Source organism: Leptodactylus fuscus, chromosome 3, assembly GCF_031893055.1.
Source record: "Leptodactylus fuscus isolate aLepFus1 chromosome 3, aLepFus1.hap2, whole genome shotgun sequence".
Taxonomy (NCBI): Eukaryota; Metazoa; Chordata; class Amphibia; order Anura; family Leptodactylidae; genus Leptodactylus; species Leptodactylus fuscus.
The window spans coordinates 189,862,072-189,881,965 of NC_134267.1; the positions used below are offsets into that span (position 1 = coordinate 189,862,072).

Below are 19,894 nucleotides of genomic sequence, written 5' to 3' on the forward strand. Positions count from 1 at the left end.
AAATCTGCAACAAAAATGCTGCAGTTCCGCACTGTGGGGCTTCAGTCTAAATTGTTATTACTAGAAGAATTTACAATCTGTTTAGTTGATATATATGGTAGGTGGTCAGCATTAGCTGCTGGAAAGGGCAAGGGGGTACATATACTATAGTGTGATTTTTATTGCATCTATATAATCTGCATGATAAGTAATGTATATGTTCATTTGTACAGTCGGATGTTTTAAAAAAGTGCTGGTTGTCAGAACAACAATATTATATTTGATTGTTTTAAAATAAGTTCTCATTTACACTAGTGTATTACAGCAATATACAACCTCAGACTTGTAATACACCACCCTTAAAAGTCTGTGGGGCTTACTGTGTATCTCCACATTTATTTATATGTATTTTAGTTTTTGTATTTATTTTGTTGGATTAAGTATGAATCCCAGAGAAAAAAAACCATACAATTTTACCTGTTAGTCTACTTAGAGAAGCACTGCTTGTAGTGGAGAGGACTATGTAATGTAGCGCCCTATAGAGGCAGCACACAGTAGTGCAGGGATTGTCTACAACTTTATAGTACAAGGTTGCAGGGCCTTGCCTTCAGGTAGGCTCTGTACACACAATCCTTCTGCCAAGCATTGTTTTCCCTATTCAGCCTTATATGAGACTAGCTTCTGTCCGCGACTTCGTCTGCTAGTTGTTGTTGGCGCTCTGCTCCATCTGTGTATATGGGCAGTATACCTAGGTGTGCCTAGCTGAGCCTTGTGAGGAGCCGCATCGGGAACTACGACTGAACGTATGGCAGTCCAGAGGTAGTGCCGCTCATAGTGCAGGAGATACCGCAACAACAGCAGCTATTTCAGCTGGAAAGGGCCACGACCCAGAGTTTCTGATACAATGCTACTTTATTCACTGACATCTATATTAACTTCACTCTAGGTGGGGAAGTATGTTGTCAGATACCCTGAATAAAATGTAAGTCTGATCACTGGGAACCCACTTAAGCCTGTTTTATGGTATTTTCTAGTTACCATAATGAAGTCTGTAGGTATAATTGACATGCTGTGATTTCCAAAACCACGCCGGTTTTTGAAATTGTGGTACGTCCGCACCACGGTTTTTATCGCAAAGTGGGAATGGGATTCGCTAGAATCCCTTTCACTTTGCCATTACTGTAAAACGCCGTGAATTTGCTGCGGCATTTCCGTCACATGGGGTCCCGGTCTAAAAGTCAAAGACCACACCTTAAGCTTCTAGCGTTACACCTGTTCACAGTATGTGTGTGGTATTGCAGCTCAGCCCCTTCCAATCAATGAAAGTGACCTGCTGTCCCACATCCCTTCCTATAGACAGGTGTGGTGCCATTTCTGAAAGAAAGCAGCCAGGTTATTGTAATCCAGGAAAACCCTTATAATAAATTGTCTATTCATCCTTTGATCTATTAAGTTCTGTAAAGAATTATAGAAAGACTCAGGAACACTATTTTTTTTTTTTTTTGACTGACTTCTTTATTAACGTCAGTCAAGTTTTTGTGGGAGGAAACCGGAGTACCCGGAGAAAACCCACGCAAGCACGGGGAGAACATACAAACTCACTGCAGGTATTGCCCTTGGATGGATTCTCACCCACCCAGGACTCCAGCTCTGCAAGCAAGCAGTAAGCACTGAGCCACCGTGCTTGCCCATGTCGCAGATCAAATCCTCATATGGTGGCCTTCATGTCTTGCAGGAGAGTTTTCATCTCTAGTGGCAGCCATGATGGTGGAGCTAGTCTAAGGGATGAAGAGAAGAGGATTAACATTATCACAGAGGCAGTGTGTTATTCATAGCAGAAGTGAGCCATGCAAATCTTGCAAGACACAGGCTGCTCTGCAGATATTACAAAGATGCTGGATTTCACATTTGTGACTATAGAACCAATGAGAATCCAAGGCAGGGCTCTATTGTAATTCTGCAGGAGAATTGAGAGGACAATGGAGATATTCTGTACTCACCTTCAGACTCCGTTTCTGCCTCCTTGCGGTCCCTCTCAATAAAGTGGGCGTTGACCAAAAAGAAGGCTCCTCCAATAGCTTCCATGAATGCACATGTCAGGAGGGCGTATTTCAGGCTGCGGTACCTTGATAGAGTTGTTTCCGCCGCTGCTCCATGGATCAGGTCAGATATCTGAGGATGAGAGGTGATACATATTTGATTAATAATACATGTATAGTTAGTAAAGAGCAAAAATACAAAAAAGCATAAAGGATTTTTCCAACAGTAACTGCTATGTGCTTGTTAGGAACTCTGGTGGCCAGACAAACATGTGGTAGCAGAAGAGCTGCACCGTATATAGAGGAGGAGCTTCCATCCTACAGACTATGAGCAGCCCCAGTATTACACAATGGCTGGAGCTGGAGACGTGCGGCATCCACCTGGAGCAGATAATCTAATATATAGCACCAGAAGGTTTTGTCTTTGGTGTTCTACTGTCAGACTTGCAAGTTACAACTAGTTTGTTTCAACAATAATTTCTATGTGTGTATATTCTGTGTGGGTGTTGTATGTGGGCTGTACAGGTGCTGTGTGTATACTGTTGTTTCAATGCTGTACATGTACTATATATGTACTTTGTGAGTGCTCACTGTATACATGGAGGGAGGTAGAAAAATTCAGCTTTAGGATAAGGCGCACATTACAGAAACACAAAGCCAGGAGTGGATTGAGCAAAAGTACAAAGTACAATTACTTTCTATATTTTTGCAATTCCTTTCATTGCCAGTCTTGGCTTTGGCAAAAAAAAAAGCGGCAAAATCTGCAACAAAAAAAGCTGCATTTCTCTAACCTGGGCCTCATACTTACACAGGGAACCAGTGAGGTAATAGTGATGTGTATATACAACATTCAGGAAATAATATGTAACAACTACTTACAAATCCAATGAGGTAGGGGCTCCCGACATCGCCCAGCAGGTGGGCCACAGTAACTTGCACAGCCCCTGCTGTAGCTCTTCTTGTAGGAGGAACCACTGACTGAAATAAAAGAATATTGTGAGTAGGCCGAAGGGAATCATTGAAACCAAAACAAGAGCCATTGTACAAAGTGACCACATAGTATAATGACAAAATATTAAAACCATAAAAATTAAACCTCCCAATCTACCGGGAAGGAGCATCTGATGGGTAACGGAGGGAAGACAGAAGAACGGCTAAAATATCATTTCATGGCTTGTTAGAACTCACCAGGAGGATTTCTGCCACAAGGGCCCAGTTGAATGTGAGGAATGTCTCTCCAATGAATATGAAGACCTGCAGAAGTGAAACATTTGGGGAATTAATATAGGCCACAATACAAGTGCTGGAACGTGTAAGTACAAAACTACACCTGTCCACAGCCAGTATACTGTACAAAGGAATAAATAGATCCAGAATCCAATAAGTGGATGACAACAATCTATAGCTCAGGTACTTACATAAGTGGCCACAAGACTAATGTCTGCCAGAACCAGGGCCAAGAACAGGAAAGGGGCGGAGCATAGCAGGCCACACGCACAGACCAACGGGTCTGCACGGGGATTGGTTTTTCTATATTTTTTGCTGATCTCCACCCCTGCTAGAACTCCAAGGATGCCGGAGATGACTGTAAGCACGCCAAATATCAGACTGCAAAGAGAAGTGTTTATAGAGGTTAGTAAAGAAGGTTCAAGAAATTGCAAGACAACCTTGTTTAATAAGGCGCAGTATGATGAAAGCTTCATCTAATGTATCTTCAAGGAAGACACTAAACAGAAGTCATTCCACAGCGCCGGAAGAAGAAATGCATACCTGTCATTATAGGTGCACGTTCCAGTCTGACAAGGCTCCTTCTCTAGTAAGAGGCTTCGTGCACGTGTCAGAAAAGAAGGAGCCCAGAGACCTATGGCGCCGGCTACAAACGCTACAGTCGCACATCCGAGAGTGGAAAACAAGAAACTACGACTGTAGAGAGGGAAAAAAAGAAGGATTTAATAATCATAAAAAACACACGGAGGATCGCTGCCGACATCCACTACACAGAAAACACCTACTTTTTGAATAGTTTCTTCACATCCGAAATCCAGTTATTGGAGCTGACGGATTTGTTTTTGTTCTTCCCGTCTGCGGCTCCTCTTGGCGGTTCTTTCACAAAGATAAGTAGTAGCAGGACAGCAATGACGCCCAGACCAGGGGTAACCTGCGTGGTGGAGGAAGAAGACATTGTATGTTACATAGATAGATAGATAGATAGATAGATAGATAGATAGATAGATAGATAGATACGGGATATATATAGTGGGATCATCACAAAGTGGAAGCAACCAGGGACAAGTTTAGGAAATAGATTATAGTCTTTTACTTACCCGGAAGGCCCAGTGCCAGTCACCACCTGCTGCACTGACTACTTTGGAGCCGATAATATATCCGAGGCCACTGTAAGAGAAATGAAGTCGTTATAATTTCTAGATCATCTGGTCATAAGTTCTCCACAAAGTCTGTATATTTACACAGGATACTCACCAGCCTACAGGTATAGTCAGGTAGAAAATTGAAAACATGCGACTACGCTGGTCTGCCACAAAGAGGTCAGCAATAACAGAGGGGGCAACGGTGGAGAAACTTGCCTCTCCGACCCCTACCAATGCTCTCATTGCCAGGAGGAGCAGGAAATACTGTAAAAAAATGAAAATGGGACAGAAAAAAAATTTGTAAGTTTTTGTGAAATTTTTTATTTTTTTGCCTGCATGGCAAGTGTACCTGGTCATAGAGAGATATAGTAGCTGAGATTTATATCTTTACCTGATTGGGAACGAATGAGATGCTCAGGGTCATAATGGACCAGAATAAGGTTCCTGCGCACATTATGTATTTCCTATTCCAGCGGTCGCCCATATAGCCAAAGACCGGACCAAACAGCATATAGCTGGCGATGAATACTAAAGGGGAGAGAAGGAGAAGAAGTATCAGGACAATGTGTCAGCGGAACAAGTTATTGCTTAAGGACATTGTTAGTACATTAACTCCTGTATTTAATCCCTCCTGTCCAGATAACAAGAAAGATTTTCAGGCAGCCATTTTCTGAACTACACCAATAGGGATCCATATTCACATTCTTATTCTTCTGTGATGTCATAAGAATTCCGTGAATAGATTGACCGACAACTCTGGAATATTGGTTTAGTCCTGACAATGGCGGTTTCCAGGGGATTTACAGAATATAATTCTATGGTAAAATATACCTGTATGTAACAAGCCGGATACACTGTCGCTCATATTGAAGGCTTTTTGAAGGTCCGGTAGCACCCCTGTCACATGGAAAGAGAGAGGACAATCATTATACACTATGACTGATCTGTGCTAATAGGTGGGCACAGTAACAGGCACAAAGATCATTACATTTGGTAAGAATCCCAGGCCAGGGGTGACCTATTCTAGACACCACATTGCTATGGGCCTGATAAATCTCACCACCAGAAGTAATACCGTTTATCCCCTCCCCCACTTACCTGAGGCGCTGAAGCGTTCAATGTAATGTATAAGGCTTACGAAGGACATAATCACTACGGTGATGACGGAGCGCATGTAGGAGACTCCAGTCAGCGCATGAGTGTCCTGCGGTTCAGAGCAATAGCCTTTTTCTTCATCCATTTCATGTGAATGAGTGCCTATTTGTTTTTCCTCATCCACATTCTCCATCAGTAATGGAGTTGTGGGTTCGCCATCATGGAGAGACGCCATATTTACAGGCCTGAGTCTATAAATACTAGAGAGACACAACATGGAAAAAGATTAGACGACATTTCATTCCTATTAATCTAGTTTATTTCACATAATGCAGATTCTGATAGTCCAGAGCAGAACCACGACATAACCTGGGCTATCAGAAAATCAGAAGGCGTTGCTTTATGTTACAGTTTTTGATGGAGCTGTCTTCCCAAAGGATTCCTGAAGCTACCAGGTCCTATGAATTTCACTACCTTATGATATATTTGTACCTGTGCTATTATTCACATCATGGCCCTGAGCTGCAGGAGATGACCACACAGCAGCGCTCAGAAATCTGTGGCCATTCAGTCAGTATTGGACTACTGGTTCCAGTATCCCCACCCCAGCTAGATACCCTAAAACTTTTAGTTGTTCAGCATTTGGATCCCCCCAATCCCATCACTGTCTTCTGATCACTGTGACGTATCAATAGTATAGGTTGAAACTTACCGTGTTCTCCAGTAAAGGGCGTTTGAATTCTCGCGCGTGTAGCTTTCTAGCAGAGTTTTGCAACACAACTAGCATTCACGATACACAAGAGAAAAGAGAATGTGGTCAGGTCCTTCTCCTGTTTTACAGGCAGGAGCTGATTGTGACATCATCAGCCGGGTTCTAAGCCGTTGTGATGTCATCAATTTTTTTTTTTTTTATCAATTCTTTATTTATAACAGAGCAATTACAAAATAGAGTGACAATTCTTAATAGGCTAATTCTATGGAACCATTGCATATTGATGCCCTGGCTCCACTTGTGTAACCTGTCTCTTCATTAGAAGTGGCCTTAAGAAAAAAAAAAAAGAGTTAAAATTAAAATGATACATTGGCACCTGTTCATAAATATATACATTAGTAATAGTGAACCCCTTGGCGCTGTGCACACATAGATGTGTGATCCTGTAATCTAGAGTTTACATCTCTGTGATCACAGGGCACATCTGTTGAGATTGATAATCGACACCTATATAACCATTTCACCCTTGTGAAGCCATAACAGAGTTGAAGCGGATGGGTTTAACCTCCTCCCGACCGTCCACTGTATGTAAATGTCGCCGCTTGCTGGGTTATTTGCAGCACCAATATTTATAAACAGACCCTACTAAGTTGGGGATTGGGGCTGTGTGAACACAGTGCTAATAGCTGCTGGTGTCCACAGAGACATGATCAGGACCTGATAGATTTAGGTTCCAATCATGTAGCCATCATATCAGGGAAAGTTTGTTATTGCATATCAGCAACCACTCACCCGCGGGCAGCATTTGGAGTGGGTGTTAACTGTATCTGACAGCTAACACCCGACTCCATAACCTCTGGTCGGAACTAAGTTCCAATCAGGGGTTTTAACCCCTTGGATGCCACGGCCAGTGACCCCAGGCTGCGAGTAGCCCCGAGATATGCCTGGTTGACCCTGCAGACAATCAGCCTATGCAGACTTTTACCATAGACTGTAATACACCTGAATTGCAGTCTATAGTAGTGAAACAGCGATGCTCTGATCGCTGACTCAGGTGTCCTTAAGGGAAAAATTTTAAAAAAATATTTTAAAAAAGTACAAAAAAATTTAATAAAGTCTGTGAAATAAATAAATAAATAAAGCCCCCAAATTCCCTTTATCAAATGAGTTATATAAAACAAAAACCTAAAAATTAATACAAAAACAATACATATTTGTTATGTCTGCTATGTCTGCACATAGATTTACAAGTGCCAATAAAAACAAGTCAACTCATACATTTTACATAAAAACATCAAGCATTACAGTATAAAATGGGTACATGGTGGCTTATATATTGGAGTTCCCTGACATACCACTTCTTTATTAGGGGGCAGTTCCTTTTTTTGTCAAGTAGGTAATATAAATACATTTCACTAAAACCTAAGCGTAAAACATCAGCAGTGGGTAAAACATCTTTCTTAAAAAGCAAGACGTTCCTGGCCTTCCAAAGTGCAGTTTTTACGCAGTTCATAGTCTTCCATGCCATGGCCTTCTGGGATTGCGATGTGCAGTTGAAAAGTCCAAATAAAACCACTTCAAATGACAAGTCCGTTATATCCGCCATCTTCGTTAGTAGAGGGAGTATTTTTCTCCATAGTCCTTTAGCAAAGTCACAGTCCCACAATATGTGCAGTACAGTTTCGTCAGCCTGGCAGCCCTCCCTCGGGCAGATGGCGGTTGTTGCATACCCTCTTCTATGTTGGAAGGCCCGGCATGGAAGGCATTCATGTACACAGCTCCAGGCCAGGTCCATCTGCTGGTTAGAAAGAGGGAAACAGTTAGTCATTTTCCATATCTGCTTGGTTTGCGTTTCATTAAAATTCCCAACAGGTAGCATGGTTTCCCTCTGTCTAAGGGCCCCTTCACACGGAGTAAACGCGCCGCGCATTGTGGCGCGTTTACGGCGCGTGTACGCCGCGTTTTTTTACGGTGCGCGATTACGCTGCGTTAACGTCAGATTCGATCGAATATCAGGCCGTTCGGAATATTCGATTACAATCGAATACTAGGCCGCAAACGCAGTAAAAATTCGTATCCCCTCCCACCTTCCCTGGCGTGTTTTTTGCAACAATAACAGGGGAGGTTGGACAGGAACTACGACAACGTAGGCAATGAAAAAAAATTGGAAAAAGGAATTGGCGGCCGGAAACAGATAACCTCCAATTTAGACTAATGGTAGATTTACCATTCGACTAATTTGGGACTGTGAAGTATATGACTGAGACAGGGACAGATCTACAGGCAGGGTAAGCTAGGGATTACCTTTATTTAGGGGGGAATGTTACTCACCCAGCTCTTTGGGGCTCCATCTCGTCGGGATCCCTGTCAGCTTGCGATATGCACGAGCTGACTTTTTCCCATAGGAATGCATTGACCAGAGTTGATTGGCCGAATGCCAATATCATCTGTGTTCTCTTCCGGTCATACTTCTTATGACATTACATGGTGGACAGGCCATAAGACTGTGCCATATTCTTTTTATTAATGGTTTTATTTTATGTTTTTCAATGATTTTGTGTTGCTATATATTCCTGTGTTACAAAACCAGAGAAAGCGGTTTGTGGTATGGTGTTTCGTCCAAGGCGAGCGGCACTTTCCTGATGCATCACATCAGACTAGGCTTCTACTTCTGTCCTCTTCTTCTTCTCTTGGCAGAATCCTTATTGTACATTAATGAGGTTATCGATCTAAATACAGGAATGCAGATCACACTGATCATCTGTAATGTCCTCATAGTGTTGCCAAAAGGTGTTTCTCCATACCTATATGGGCACAGATATAGGGTGATCTACAAATCTCTCAGGTTGTTCTGCAAATTCAAGCACCACAGTCACGTAGCACCAGCTGACAGATACACTTGAGGGTTAATGGAAGATAAGTGACACAATACGGTGAAAAAAATAAGGCCAAGTTGTACGGATAGTCTCACAAGATAGGAGAGCCTACCAATACATATAGATAAGTTCAGAATCAGCATTGCAACAGTGGACACTTTCTCCATCATGAAACAGCCCACCTTATCCATTTATTGTAAAGCTACATTAGTAGGATCGAGACATCACTCTTCTTCCTATCTCATCTGAACAGGGGATAAGTATCTACAGTCCTATGAAAAAGTTTGGGCACCCCTATTAATCTTAATCATTTTTAGTTCTAAATATTTTGGTGTTTGCAACAGCCATTTCAGTTTGATATATCTAATAACTGATGGACACAGTAATATTTCAGGATTGAAATAAGGTTTATTGTACTAACAGAAAATGTGCAATATGCATTAAACCAAAATTTGACCGGTACAAAAGTATGGGCACCTCAACAGAAAAGACATTAATATTTAGTAGATCCTCCTTTTGCAAAGATAACAGCCTCTAGTCGCCTCCTGTAGTTTTTAATCAGTTCCTGGATCCTGGATGAAGGTATTTTGGGACCATCATCTTTACAAAATAATTCAAGTTCAGTTAAGTTTGATGGTTGCCGAGCATGGACAGCCCGCTTCAAATCATCCCACAGATGTTCAATGATATTCAGGTCTGGGGACTGGGATGGCCATTCCAGAACATTGTAATTGTTCCTCTTCATGAATGCCTGAGTCGATTTGGAGCGGTATTTTGGATAATTGTCATGCTGAAATATCCATCCCCGGCGTAACTTCAACTTCGTCACTGATTCTTGAACATTATTCTCAAGAATCTGCTGATACTGAGTGGAATCCATGCGACCCTCAACTTTAACAAGATTCCCAGTGCTGGCATTGGCCACACAGCCCCAAAGCATGATGGAACCTCCACCAAATTTTACAGTGGGTAGCAAGTGTTTTCTTGGAATGCTGTTTTTTTTGGATGCCATGCATAACGCCTTTTTATATGACCAAACAACTCAATCTTTGTTTCATCAGTCCTGTTATGTCAGTCCAGGTAGCTGCAACGGGGCTAAGGAATAGCAGAAGGGAATCTTGCCCTGCACTACTCCCACTAGCTATCCCGGTCCCTGCCTCACGGGTGTGGGTCGGCTGTACTCAGGCTAAGCCTGACCCCGACGGCTCCTCTCTCACTGATACCGTAGGCCTAGAGGGAAGTGGGAGAAGGAATGCCCTATAAGATCTCTAGGGACTGGAGACTAAAGGGGGTCACCCCTAACAAACAAGTGAAGCTGCTACTGACAGGGACTGACAAGGGTGTGCGCTGACTAACAACACAAGCAGCACACAGGAAAAATGTGGGAAAGGATTCCCCCAAACCAATATGGGAAGGAACCTTACACTAGGAAACAAACACAGGGAAACTGAGTAGAAATCAAAGGATAAGGCAATTCACTCACACAGTCAATTATACACAGAGGGAGGATTGGTGAACACAGAAGGGAAAACACACAAACCAACTCGTTCACCCAAACCTCCCAAAAACCAACCACGGAACTTCCTCTATCCAAGATAACCACCTACTCCTCCTGCTAAGGCCTAGCTCTGTAAAAGCGACACTCAGCACAGAACCATGGGAGGCATGGGTTTAAATACAGAGTAGAGACCACTCCTCCCAGGTGCAAATGGGAGGACAGACTAATCAACCAGGAAATAAAGCTGCCTACCAGCAGTGCGCGCGTGCAAGTCAGAAGGTGTGCACCAATACCCACGACAGGACAACCCCGCAGCGCCAGGATGCCACCCCAGACACTGCGCAGCCAAAAACTCCCCAGGTAAAAAAAATAGAAAGTAATGAACCTAAATACTCCTAACAAGTCCATAAGACCTTCTTCCAAAATGAAGCTGGCTTGTCCAAATGTGCTTTTGCATACCTCAGGCGACTCTGTTTGTGGTGTGCTTGCAGAAACGGCTTCTTTCTCATCATTCTCCCATACAGCTTCTCCTTGTGCAAAGTGCGCTGTATTGTTGACCGATGCACAGTGACAACATCTGCAGCAAGATGATGCTGCAGCTCTTTGGAGGTGGTCTGTGGATTGTCCTTGACTGTTCTCACAATTCTTCTTTGCCTTTCTGATATTTTTCTTGACCTTCCACTTCTGGGCTTAACAAGAACTGTCCCTGTGGTCTTCCATTTCCTTACTATGTTCATCATAGTGGAAACTGACAGGTTAAATCTCTGAGACAACTTTTTGTATCCTTCCCTTGAACAATCTTTGTTTTCAGATCATTTGAGAGTTGTTTTGAGTAGCCCATGATGCCACTCTTCAGAGGACATTCAAATAGGAGAACAACTTGCAATTGGCCACCTTAAATACCTTTTCTCATGATTGGATACACCTGGCTATGAAGTTCAAAGCTCACTGAGGTTACAAAACCAATTTTGTGCTTCAGTAAGTCAGTGAAAAGTAGTTAGGAGTATTCAAATCAATAAAATGATAAGGGTACCAAAATTTTTGCATTGGTCAAATTTTGGTTTAATGCATATTGCACATTTTCTGTTAGTACAATAAACCTCATTTCCATCCTGAAATATTACTGTGTCCATCAGGTATTAGATATATCAAACTGAAATGGCTGCTGCAAACACCAAAATATTTAGAACTAAAAATTATTAAGATTAATAGGGGTGCCCAAACTTTTTCATAGGACTGTATATCTTTAAGTATATCTATATAAATATATACTATTAATGCACATTTTCCCATACATGTATTTGATATTGTTGTATATTGTCCAATGTAAGCATATATTTGTGTACATTACCCAATATAAATCTGATACCATTGGTAAATTTCCTGACATTTTCTGTACATTACTCACTGCAAGTCTGATATCTTCTGACATAGTCGACATTACCTTTACATTATCTATAGTATGTCTGATATTCAGCTCTTGTATTTGGACACACAGTGCATATAAAGAGTCTTATACGTATCCTATTCGATGAATACATAAACTTCTTGCTGTATATTTTTTGGTATAAGTCATTTTTGCTGCACTGCATGTATAGTGGCTACTTGTGGTCCCTGAGGAACCCTGCTTTTTTTTCAGGGGACACGCGTCATAGTGGGGAGGACAAGGATAGCACTTTGGAGTATATCATGGAGGAATTTATATATACCTTCATAGGCAAATGAAAACTATATTTTAACACTGTAGATTGTATGACTTCTTTTCTTACTGTGTTTGTGTTGTGAGAAATCATTCCATTTTGGCCTTTGCATGTTGGTAGTGAATAGGCCAGTATCTACGAAGTAGAGGTTACGTGAGGTGCAGCTACATTACGTATACTATACCTATAGCGTTAGTACAGTATATTCACATGAGAGATTATATCCTACTCCTTACATGACTTATGGGATAGTCCATGGTTTAATTCACAGTATATGTTGAATACATTTGACACATGTGAAACCTGGGTTCTATAGGACTCTCAGTTTATTGCTCCTTATATAAGGTTTAATGGTACATATATACAAAGAAACTGTAGTAAGATAAAGAAGCTCTATAATAAGGAGAAAAATTGGTACTTATAGGAAAAACAGATTTGTATATGGTAGGATCGCTTTTTGTTGGTGCATGATTTGCTAAATGAAAATGTATATATTGCAAAAATATTGTCATAAAAATAAAGTATACATGACGACATGCTGAACAGATTGCAATGATAGACTTTTTAATTCCGTGATTTAAAGGGAACCTGTCAGTATATTCATTCTCTCATAACCATAAAATACCAACAGGCTCTCATATATTCTGTCTTGGCTATTATTCCTAGATTATGCTAATAGATTTTTTGAAGACCATGTATTGATGTACAGGGAGCTACCTTCCAAAAGGTGGCAATAGAGCAAGCTCCTCTTTTCCACCAAGGAGGTTTTATTTGCATTTGTTTTATTTAGCCATTTAGGCTAAAGCCCCATGTTGCAGAAACACAGATCATTGTTGTTGCGGTTTTTTAAGCCAAAGCCAGAAGTGGATTGAGCAGAAGGGAGAAGTATAAGAACTTCCTATTAGAGATGAGCGAACACTATTCGAAACAGCCGTTTCGAATAGCACGCTCCCATAGAAGTGAATGGACATAGCCAGCACGTGGGGGGGTTAAGCGGCTGGCCACCGGCAAAGTCAGCGTGCCGGCCGCTTCCATTCATTTCTATGGGAGCGTGCTATTCGGAACGGCTGTTCCGAATAGTGTTCGCTCATCTCTACTTCCTATATATTTCCCATTCCTTTTGTAGCCATTCTTGGCAATAAGCAAGCTCAGACACGCAGCCCAGCAGAGGACACATCAGATTCATGACAAGCTAAGCTTGCCTGACATGTATATATGTATAGGGAGAGGGCTGTCAATCAGGTGTCTTGTGTAAAACTATGTGTTCTCTACAATTCTGCAGAATAATAGATATTTCCTTGTAATGTCAGAGACTATATTTCATGCTGCGCAAGTTCCCGTAAGGCTAAGACCCCACGTTACGGACACTCAGCTTTTTTGTTGCAGATTTTACTTCAATTTATGAACCAAAGCCAAGATGGCTATAAAAGGAAATATCTAGGAAGTTCCTATACTTCTCCCTTCTGCTCAATCCACTCCTGGCTTTAGCTAAAAAAAACACAGCAAAATCTACAACAAAAAAAGCTGCGTCTCCGCAACGTGGGGCCTAAGCCTTAAATGGGTTTTGCCTTTTTAAAATAACATATATATTGCAGTTATTACTGTAAGGCTAAGGCCCCACGTTGCGGAAATGCAGCTATTTTGTTGCAGTTTTGTGAGCCAAACTCAGTAGTGGATTGAGCAGAAGGTAGAAGTATAAGAACTTGCTATATATTTCCTATTCCTTTTGTAGCCATTGTAGCATACAAAATCTGCAACAAAAATGCTGCAGTTCCGCACTGTGGGGCTTCAGTCTAAATTGTTATTACTAGAAGAATTTACAATCTGTTTAGTTGATATATATGGTAGGTGGTCAGCATTAGCTGCTGGAAAGGGCAAGGGGGTACATATACTATAGTGTGATTTTTATTGCATCTATATAATCTGCATGATAAGTAATGTATATGTTCATTTGTACAGTCGGATGTTTTAAAAAAGTGCTGGTTGTCAGAACAACAATATTATATTTGATTGTTTTAAAATAAGTTCTCATTTACACTAGTGTATTACAGCAATATACAACCTCAGACTTGTAATACACCACCCTTAAAAGTCTGTGGGGCTTACTGTGTATCTCCACATTTATTTATATGTATTTTAGTTTTTGTATTTATTTTGTTGGATTAAGTATGAATCCCAGAGAAAAAAAAACATACAATTTTACCTGTTAGTCTACTTAGAGAAGCACTGCTTGTAGTGGAGAGGACTATGTAATGTAGCGCCCTATAGAGGCAGCACACAGTAGTGCAGGGATTGTCTACAACTTTATAGTACAAGGTTGCAGGGCCTTGCCTTCAGGTAGGCTCTGTACACACAATCCTTCTGCCAAGCATTGTTTTCCCTATTCAGCCTTATATGAGACTAGCTTCTGTCCGCGACTTCGTCTGCTAGTTGTTGTTGGCGCTCTGCTCCATCTGTGTATATGGGCAGTATACCTAGGTGTGCCTAGCTGAGCCTTGTGAGGAGCCGCATCGGGAACTACGACTGAACGTATGGCAGTCCAGAGGTAGTGCCGCTCATAGTGCAGGAGATACCGCAACAACAGCAGCTATTTCAGCTGGAAAGGGCCACGACCCAGAGTTTCTGATACAATGCTACTTTATTCACTGACATCTATATTAACTTCACTCAAGGTGGGGAAGTATGTTGTCAGATACCCTGAATAAAATGTAAGTCTGATCACTGGGAACCCACTTAAGCCTGTTTTATGGTATTTTCTAGTTACCATAATGAAGTCTGTAGGTATAATTGACATGCTGTGATTTCCAAAACCACGCCGGTTTTTGAAATTGTGGTACGTCCGCACCACGGTTTTTATCGCAAAGTGGGAATGGGATTCGCTAGAATCCCTTTCACTTTGCCATTACTGTAAAACGCCGTGAATTTCCTGCGGCATTTCCGTCACATGGGGTCCCGTTCTAAAAGTCAAAGACCACACCTTAAGCTTCTAGCGTTACACCTGTTCACAGTATGTGTGTGGTATTGCAGCTCAGCCCCATCCAATCAATGAAAGTGACCTGCTGTCCCACATCCCTTCCTATAGACAGGTGTGGTGCCATTTCTGAAAGAAAGCAGCCAGGTTATTGTAATCCAGGAAAACCCTTATAATAAATTGTCTATTCATCCTTTGATCTATTAAGTTCTGTAAAGAATTATAGAAAGACTCAGGAACACTATTTTTTTTTTTTTTGACTGACTTCTTTATTAATGTCAGTCAAGTTTTTGTGGGAGGAAACCGGAGTACCCGGAGAAAACCCACGCAAGCACGGGGAGAACATACAAACTCACTGCAGGTATTGCCCTTGGATGGATTCTCACCCACCCAGGACTCCAGCTCTGCAAGCAAGCAGTAAGCACTGAGCCACCGTGCTTGCCCATGTCGCAGATCAAATCCTCATATGGTGGCCTTCATGTCTTGCAGGAGAGTTTTCACCTCTAGTGGCAGCCATGATGGTGGAGCTAGTCTAAGGGATGAAGAGAAGAGGATTAACATTATCACAGAGGCAGTGTGTTATTCATAGCAGAAGTGAGCCATGCAAATCTTGCAAGACACAGACTGCTCTGCAGATATTACAAAGATGCTGGATTTCACATTTGTGACTATAGAACCAATGAGAATCCAAGGCAGGGCTCTATAGTAATTCTGCAGGAGAATTGAGAGGACAATGGAGATATTCTGTACTCACCTTCAGACTCCGTTTCTGCCTCCTTGCGGTCCCTCTCAATAAAGTGGGCGTTGACCAAAAAGAAGGCTCCTCCAATAGCTTCCATGAATGCACATGTCAGGAGGGCGTATTTCAGGCTGCGGTACCTTGATAGAGTTGTTTCCGCCGCTGCTCCATGGATTAGGTCAGATATCTGAGGATGAGAGGTGATACATATTTGATTAATAATACATGTATAGTTAGTAAAGAGCAAAAATACAAAAAAGCATAAAGGATTTTTCCAACAGTAACTGCTATGTGCTTGTTAGGAACTCTGGTGGCCAGACAAATATGTGGTAGCAGAAGCGCTGCACCGTATATAGAGGAGGAGCTTCCATCCTACAGACTATGAGCAGCCCCAGTATTACACAATGGCTGGAGCTGGAGACGTGCGGCATCCACCTGGAGCAGATAATCTAATATATAGCACCAGAAGGTTTTGTCTTTGGTGTTCTACTGTCAGACTTGCAAGTTACAACTAGTTTGTTTCAACAATAATTTCTATGTGTGTATATTCTGTGTGGGTGTTGTATGTGGGCTGTACAGGTGCTGTGTGTATACTGTTGTTTCAATGCTGTACATGTACTATATATGTACTTTGTGAGTGCTCACTGTATACATGGAGGGAGGTAGAAAAATTCAGCTTTAGGATAAGGCGCACATTACAGAAACACAAAGCCAGGAGTGGATTGAGCAAAAGTACAAAGTACAATTACTTTCTATATTTTTGCAATTCCTTTCATTGCCAGTCTTGGCTTTGGCAAAAAAAAAGCGGCAAAATCTGCAACAAAAAAAGCTGCATTTCTGCAACCTGGGCCTCATACTTACACAGGGAACCAGTGAGGTAATAGTGATGTGTATATACAACATTCAGGAAATAATATGTAACAACTACTTACAAATCCAATGAGGTAGGGGCTCCCGACATCGCCCAGCAGGTGGGCCACAGTAACTTGCACAGCCCCTGCTGTAGCTCTTCTTGTAGGAGGAACCACTGACTGAAATAAAAGAATATTGTGAGTAGGCCGAAGGGAATCATTGAAACCAAAACAAGAGCCATTGTACAAAGTGACCACATAGTATAATGACAAAATATTAAAAACATAAAAATTAAACCTCCCAATCTACCGGGAAGGAGCATCTGATGGGTAACGGAGGGAAGACAGAAGAACGGCTAAAATATCATTTCATGGCTTGTTAGAACTCACCAGGAGGATTTCTGCCACAAGGGCCCAGTTGAATGTGAGGAATGTCTCTCCAATGAATATGAAGACCTGCAGAAGTGAAACATTTGGGGAATTAATATAGGCCACAATACAAGTGCTGGAACGTGTAAGTACAAAACTACACCTGTCCACAGCCAGTATACTGTACAAAGGAATAAATAGATCCAGAATCCAATAAGTGGATGACAACAATCTATAGCTCAGGTACTTACATAAGTGGCCACAAGACTAATGTCTGCCAGAACCAGGGCCAAGAACAGGAAAGGGGCGGAGCATAGCAGGCCACACGCACAGACCAACGGGTCTGCACGGGGATTGGTTTTTCTATATTTTTTGCTGATCTCCACCCCTGCTAGAACTCCAAGGATGCCGGAGATGACTGTAAGCACGCCAAATATCAGACTGCAAAGAGAAGTGTTTATAGAGGTTAGTAAAGAAGGTTCAAGAAATTGCAAGACAACCTTGTTTAATAAGGCGCAGTATGATGAAAGCTTCATCTAATGTATCTTCAAGGAAGACACTAAACAGAAGTCATTCCACAGCACCGGAAGAAGAAATGCATACCTGTCATTATAGGTGCACGTTCCAGTCTGACAAGGCTCCTTCTCTAGTAAGAGGCTTCGTGCACGTGTCAGAAAAGAAGGAGCCCAGAGACCTATGGCGCCGGCTACAAACGCTACAGTCGCACATCCGAGAGTGGAAAACAAGAAACTACGACTGTAGAGAGGGAAAAAAAGAAGGATTTAATAATCATAAAAAACACACGGAGGATCGCTGCCGACATCCACTACACAGAAAACACCTACTTTTTGAATAGTTTCTTCACATCCGAAATCCAGTTATTGGAGCTGACGGATTTGTTTTTGTTCTTCCCGTCTGCGGCTCCTCTTGGCGGTTCTTTCACAAAGATAAGTAGTAGCAGGACAGCAATGACGCCCAGACCAGGGGTAACCTGCGTGGTGGAGGAAGAAGACATTGTATGTTACATAGATAGATAGATAGATAGATAGATAGATAGATAGATAGATAGATAGATGATATACATAGTGGGATCATCACATAGTGGAAGTAACCAGGGACAAGTTTAGGAAATAGATTACGGCCTTTTACTTACCCGGAAGGCCCAGTGCCAGTCACCACCTGCTGCACTGACTACTTTGGAGCCGATAATATATCCGAGGCCACTGTAAGAGAAATGAAGTGGTTATAATTTCTAGATCATCTGGTCATAAGTTCTCCACAAAGTCTGTATATTTACACAGGATACTCACCAGCCTACAGGTATAGTCAGGTAGAAAATTGAAAACATGCGACTACGCTGGTCTGCCACAAAGAGGTCAGCAATAACGGAGGGGGCGACGGTGGAGAAACTTGCCTCTCCGACCCCTACCAATGCTCTCATTGCCAGGAGGAGCAGGAAATACTGTAAAAAAATGAAAATGAAAATGGGACAGAAAAAAAATTAGTAAGTTTTTGTGAAATTTTTTTTTTTTTTGCCTGCATGGCAAGTATACCTGGTCATAGAGAGATATAGTAGCTGAGATTTATATCTTTACCTGATTGGGAACGAATGAGATGCTCAGGGTCATAATGGACCAGAATAAGGTTCCTGCGCACATTATGTATTTCCTATTCCAGCGGTCGCCCATATAGCCAAAGACCGGACCAAACAGCATATAGCTGGCGATGAATACTAAAGGGGAGAGAAGGAGAAGAAGTGTCAGGACAATGTGTCAGCGGAACAAGTTATTGCTTAAGGACATTGTTAGTACATTAACTCCTGTATTTAATCCCTCCTGTCCAGATAACAAGAAAGATTTTCAGGCAGCCATTTTCTGAACTACACCAATAGGGATCCATATTCACATTCTTATTCTTCTGTGATGTCATAAGAATTCCGTGAATAGATTGACCGACAACTCTGGAATATTGGTTTAGTCCTGACAATGGCGGTTTCCAGGGGATTTACAGAATATAATTCTATGGTAAAATATACCTGTATGTAACAAGCCGGATACACTGTCGCTCATATTGAAGGCTTTTTGAAGGTCCGGTAGCACCCCTGTCACATGGAAAGAGAGAGGACAATCATTATACACTATGACTGATCTGTGCTAATAGGTGGGCACAGTAACAGGCACAAAGATCATTACATTTGGTAAGAATCCCAGGCCAGGGGTGACCTATTCTAGACACCACATTGCTATGGGCCTGATAAATCTCACCACTAGAAGTAATACCGTTTACCCCTCCCCCACATACCTGAGGCGCTGAAGCGTTCAATGTAATGTATAAGGCTTACGAAGGACATAATCGCTACGGTGATGACGGAGCGCATGTAGGAGACTCCAGTCAGCGCATGAGTGTCCTGCGGTTCAGAGCAATAGCCTTTTTCTTCATCCATTTGAGGTGAATGAGTGCCGATTTGTTTTTCCTCATCCACATTCTCCATCAGTAATGGAGTTGTTGGTTCGCCATCATGGAGAGACGCCATATTTACAGGCCTGAGTCTATAGATACTAGAGAGACACAACATGGAAAAAGATTAGACGACATTTCATTCCTATTAATCTAGTTTATTTCACATAATGCAGATTCTGATGGTCCAGAGCAGAACCACGACATAACCTGGGCTATCAGAAAATCAGAAGGCGTTG

General features: G+C 41.9%; 2 protein-coding genes across 2 annotated transcripts; both read right to left on the minus strand.

Moving 5' to 3' along the window:
* Window positions 1–1,804: 1,804 nt before the first annotated feature.
* Window positions 1,805–7,800, minus strand: LOC142198541 (protein spinster homolog 1-like). The gene is made up of 13 exons (XM_075269574.1): window positions 7,550–7,800; window positions 5,486–5,742; window positions 5,219–5,284; window positions 4,779–4,915; window positions 4,500–4,651; window positions 4,343–4,412; window positions 4,031–4,176; window positions 3,789–3,941; window positions 3,437–3,626; window positions 3,207–3,272; window positions 2,898–2,996; window positions 1,980–2,151; window positions 1,805–1,893 (listed from the first exon to the last, which is right to left on the minus strand). Exons 1-13 carry the CDS (start codon window positions 7,798–7,800, stop codon window positions 1,805–1,807), a joined length of 1,848 nt encoding a protein of 615 aa, XP_075125675.1.
* An 8,018-nt stretch (window positions 7,801–15,818) lies between these two features.
* Window positions 15,819–19,641, minus strand: LOC142198542 (protein spinster homolog 1-like). Its single transcript, XM_075269575.1, has 12 exons — window positions 19,500–19,641; window positions 19,234–19,299; window positions 18,794–18,930; window positions 18,509–18,660; window positions 18,352–18,421; window positions 18,044–18,189; window positions 17,802–17,954; window positions 17,450–17,639; window positions 17,220–17,285; window positions 16,911–17,009; window positions 15,994–16,165; window positions 15,819–15,907 (listed from the first exon to the last, which is right to left on the minus strand). Exons 1-12 carry the CDS (start codon window positions 19,639–19,641, stop codon window positions 15,819–15,821), a joined length of 1,482 nt encoding a protein of 493 aa, XP_075125676.1.
* Window positions 19,642–19,894: the final 253 nt, after the last annotated feature.

Excerpts from the sequence above, each read along its gene's own strand:
- LOC142198542 (XM_075269575.1), bottom strand. The coding sequence starts at position 19,641 with ATGGATGAAGAAAAAGGCTATTGCTCTGAACCGCAGGACACTCATGCG. Across the intron at positions 19,300-19,499 it reads TGAACGCTTCAGCGCCTCAG|GGGTGCTACCGGACCTTCAA; the intron begins GTATGTGGGGGA and ends TCCATGTGACAG. Across the intron at positions 17,286-17,449 it reads TTAGTCTTGTGGCCACTTAT|GTCTTCATATTCATTGGAGA; the intron begins GTAAGTACCTGA and ends TCACTTCTGCAG.
- LOC142198541 (XM_075269574.1), bottom strand. The coding sequence starts at position 7,800 with ATGGCGGATATAACGGACTTGTCATTTGAAGTGGTTTTATTTGGACTT. Across the intron at positions 4,177-4,342 it reads ACTGGCACTGGGCCTTCCGG|GTTACCCCTGGTCTGGGCGT; the intron begins GTAAGTAAAAGA and ends TCCACCACGCAG. Across the intron at positions 2,152-2,897 it reads GCCCCTACCTCATTGGATTT|ATATCTGACCTGATCCATGG; the intron begins GTAAGTAGTTGT and ends TCTCATCCTCAG.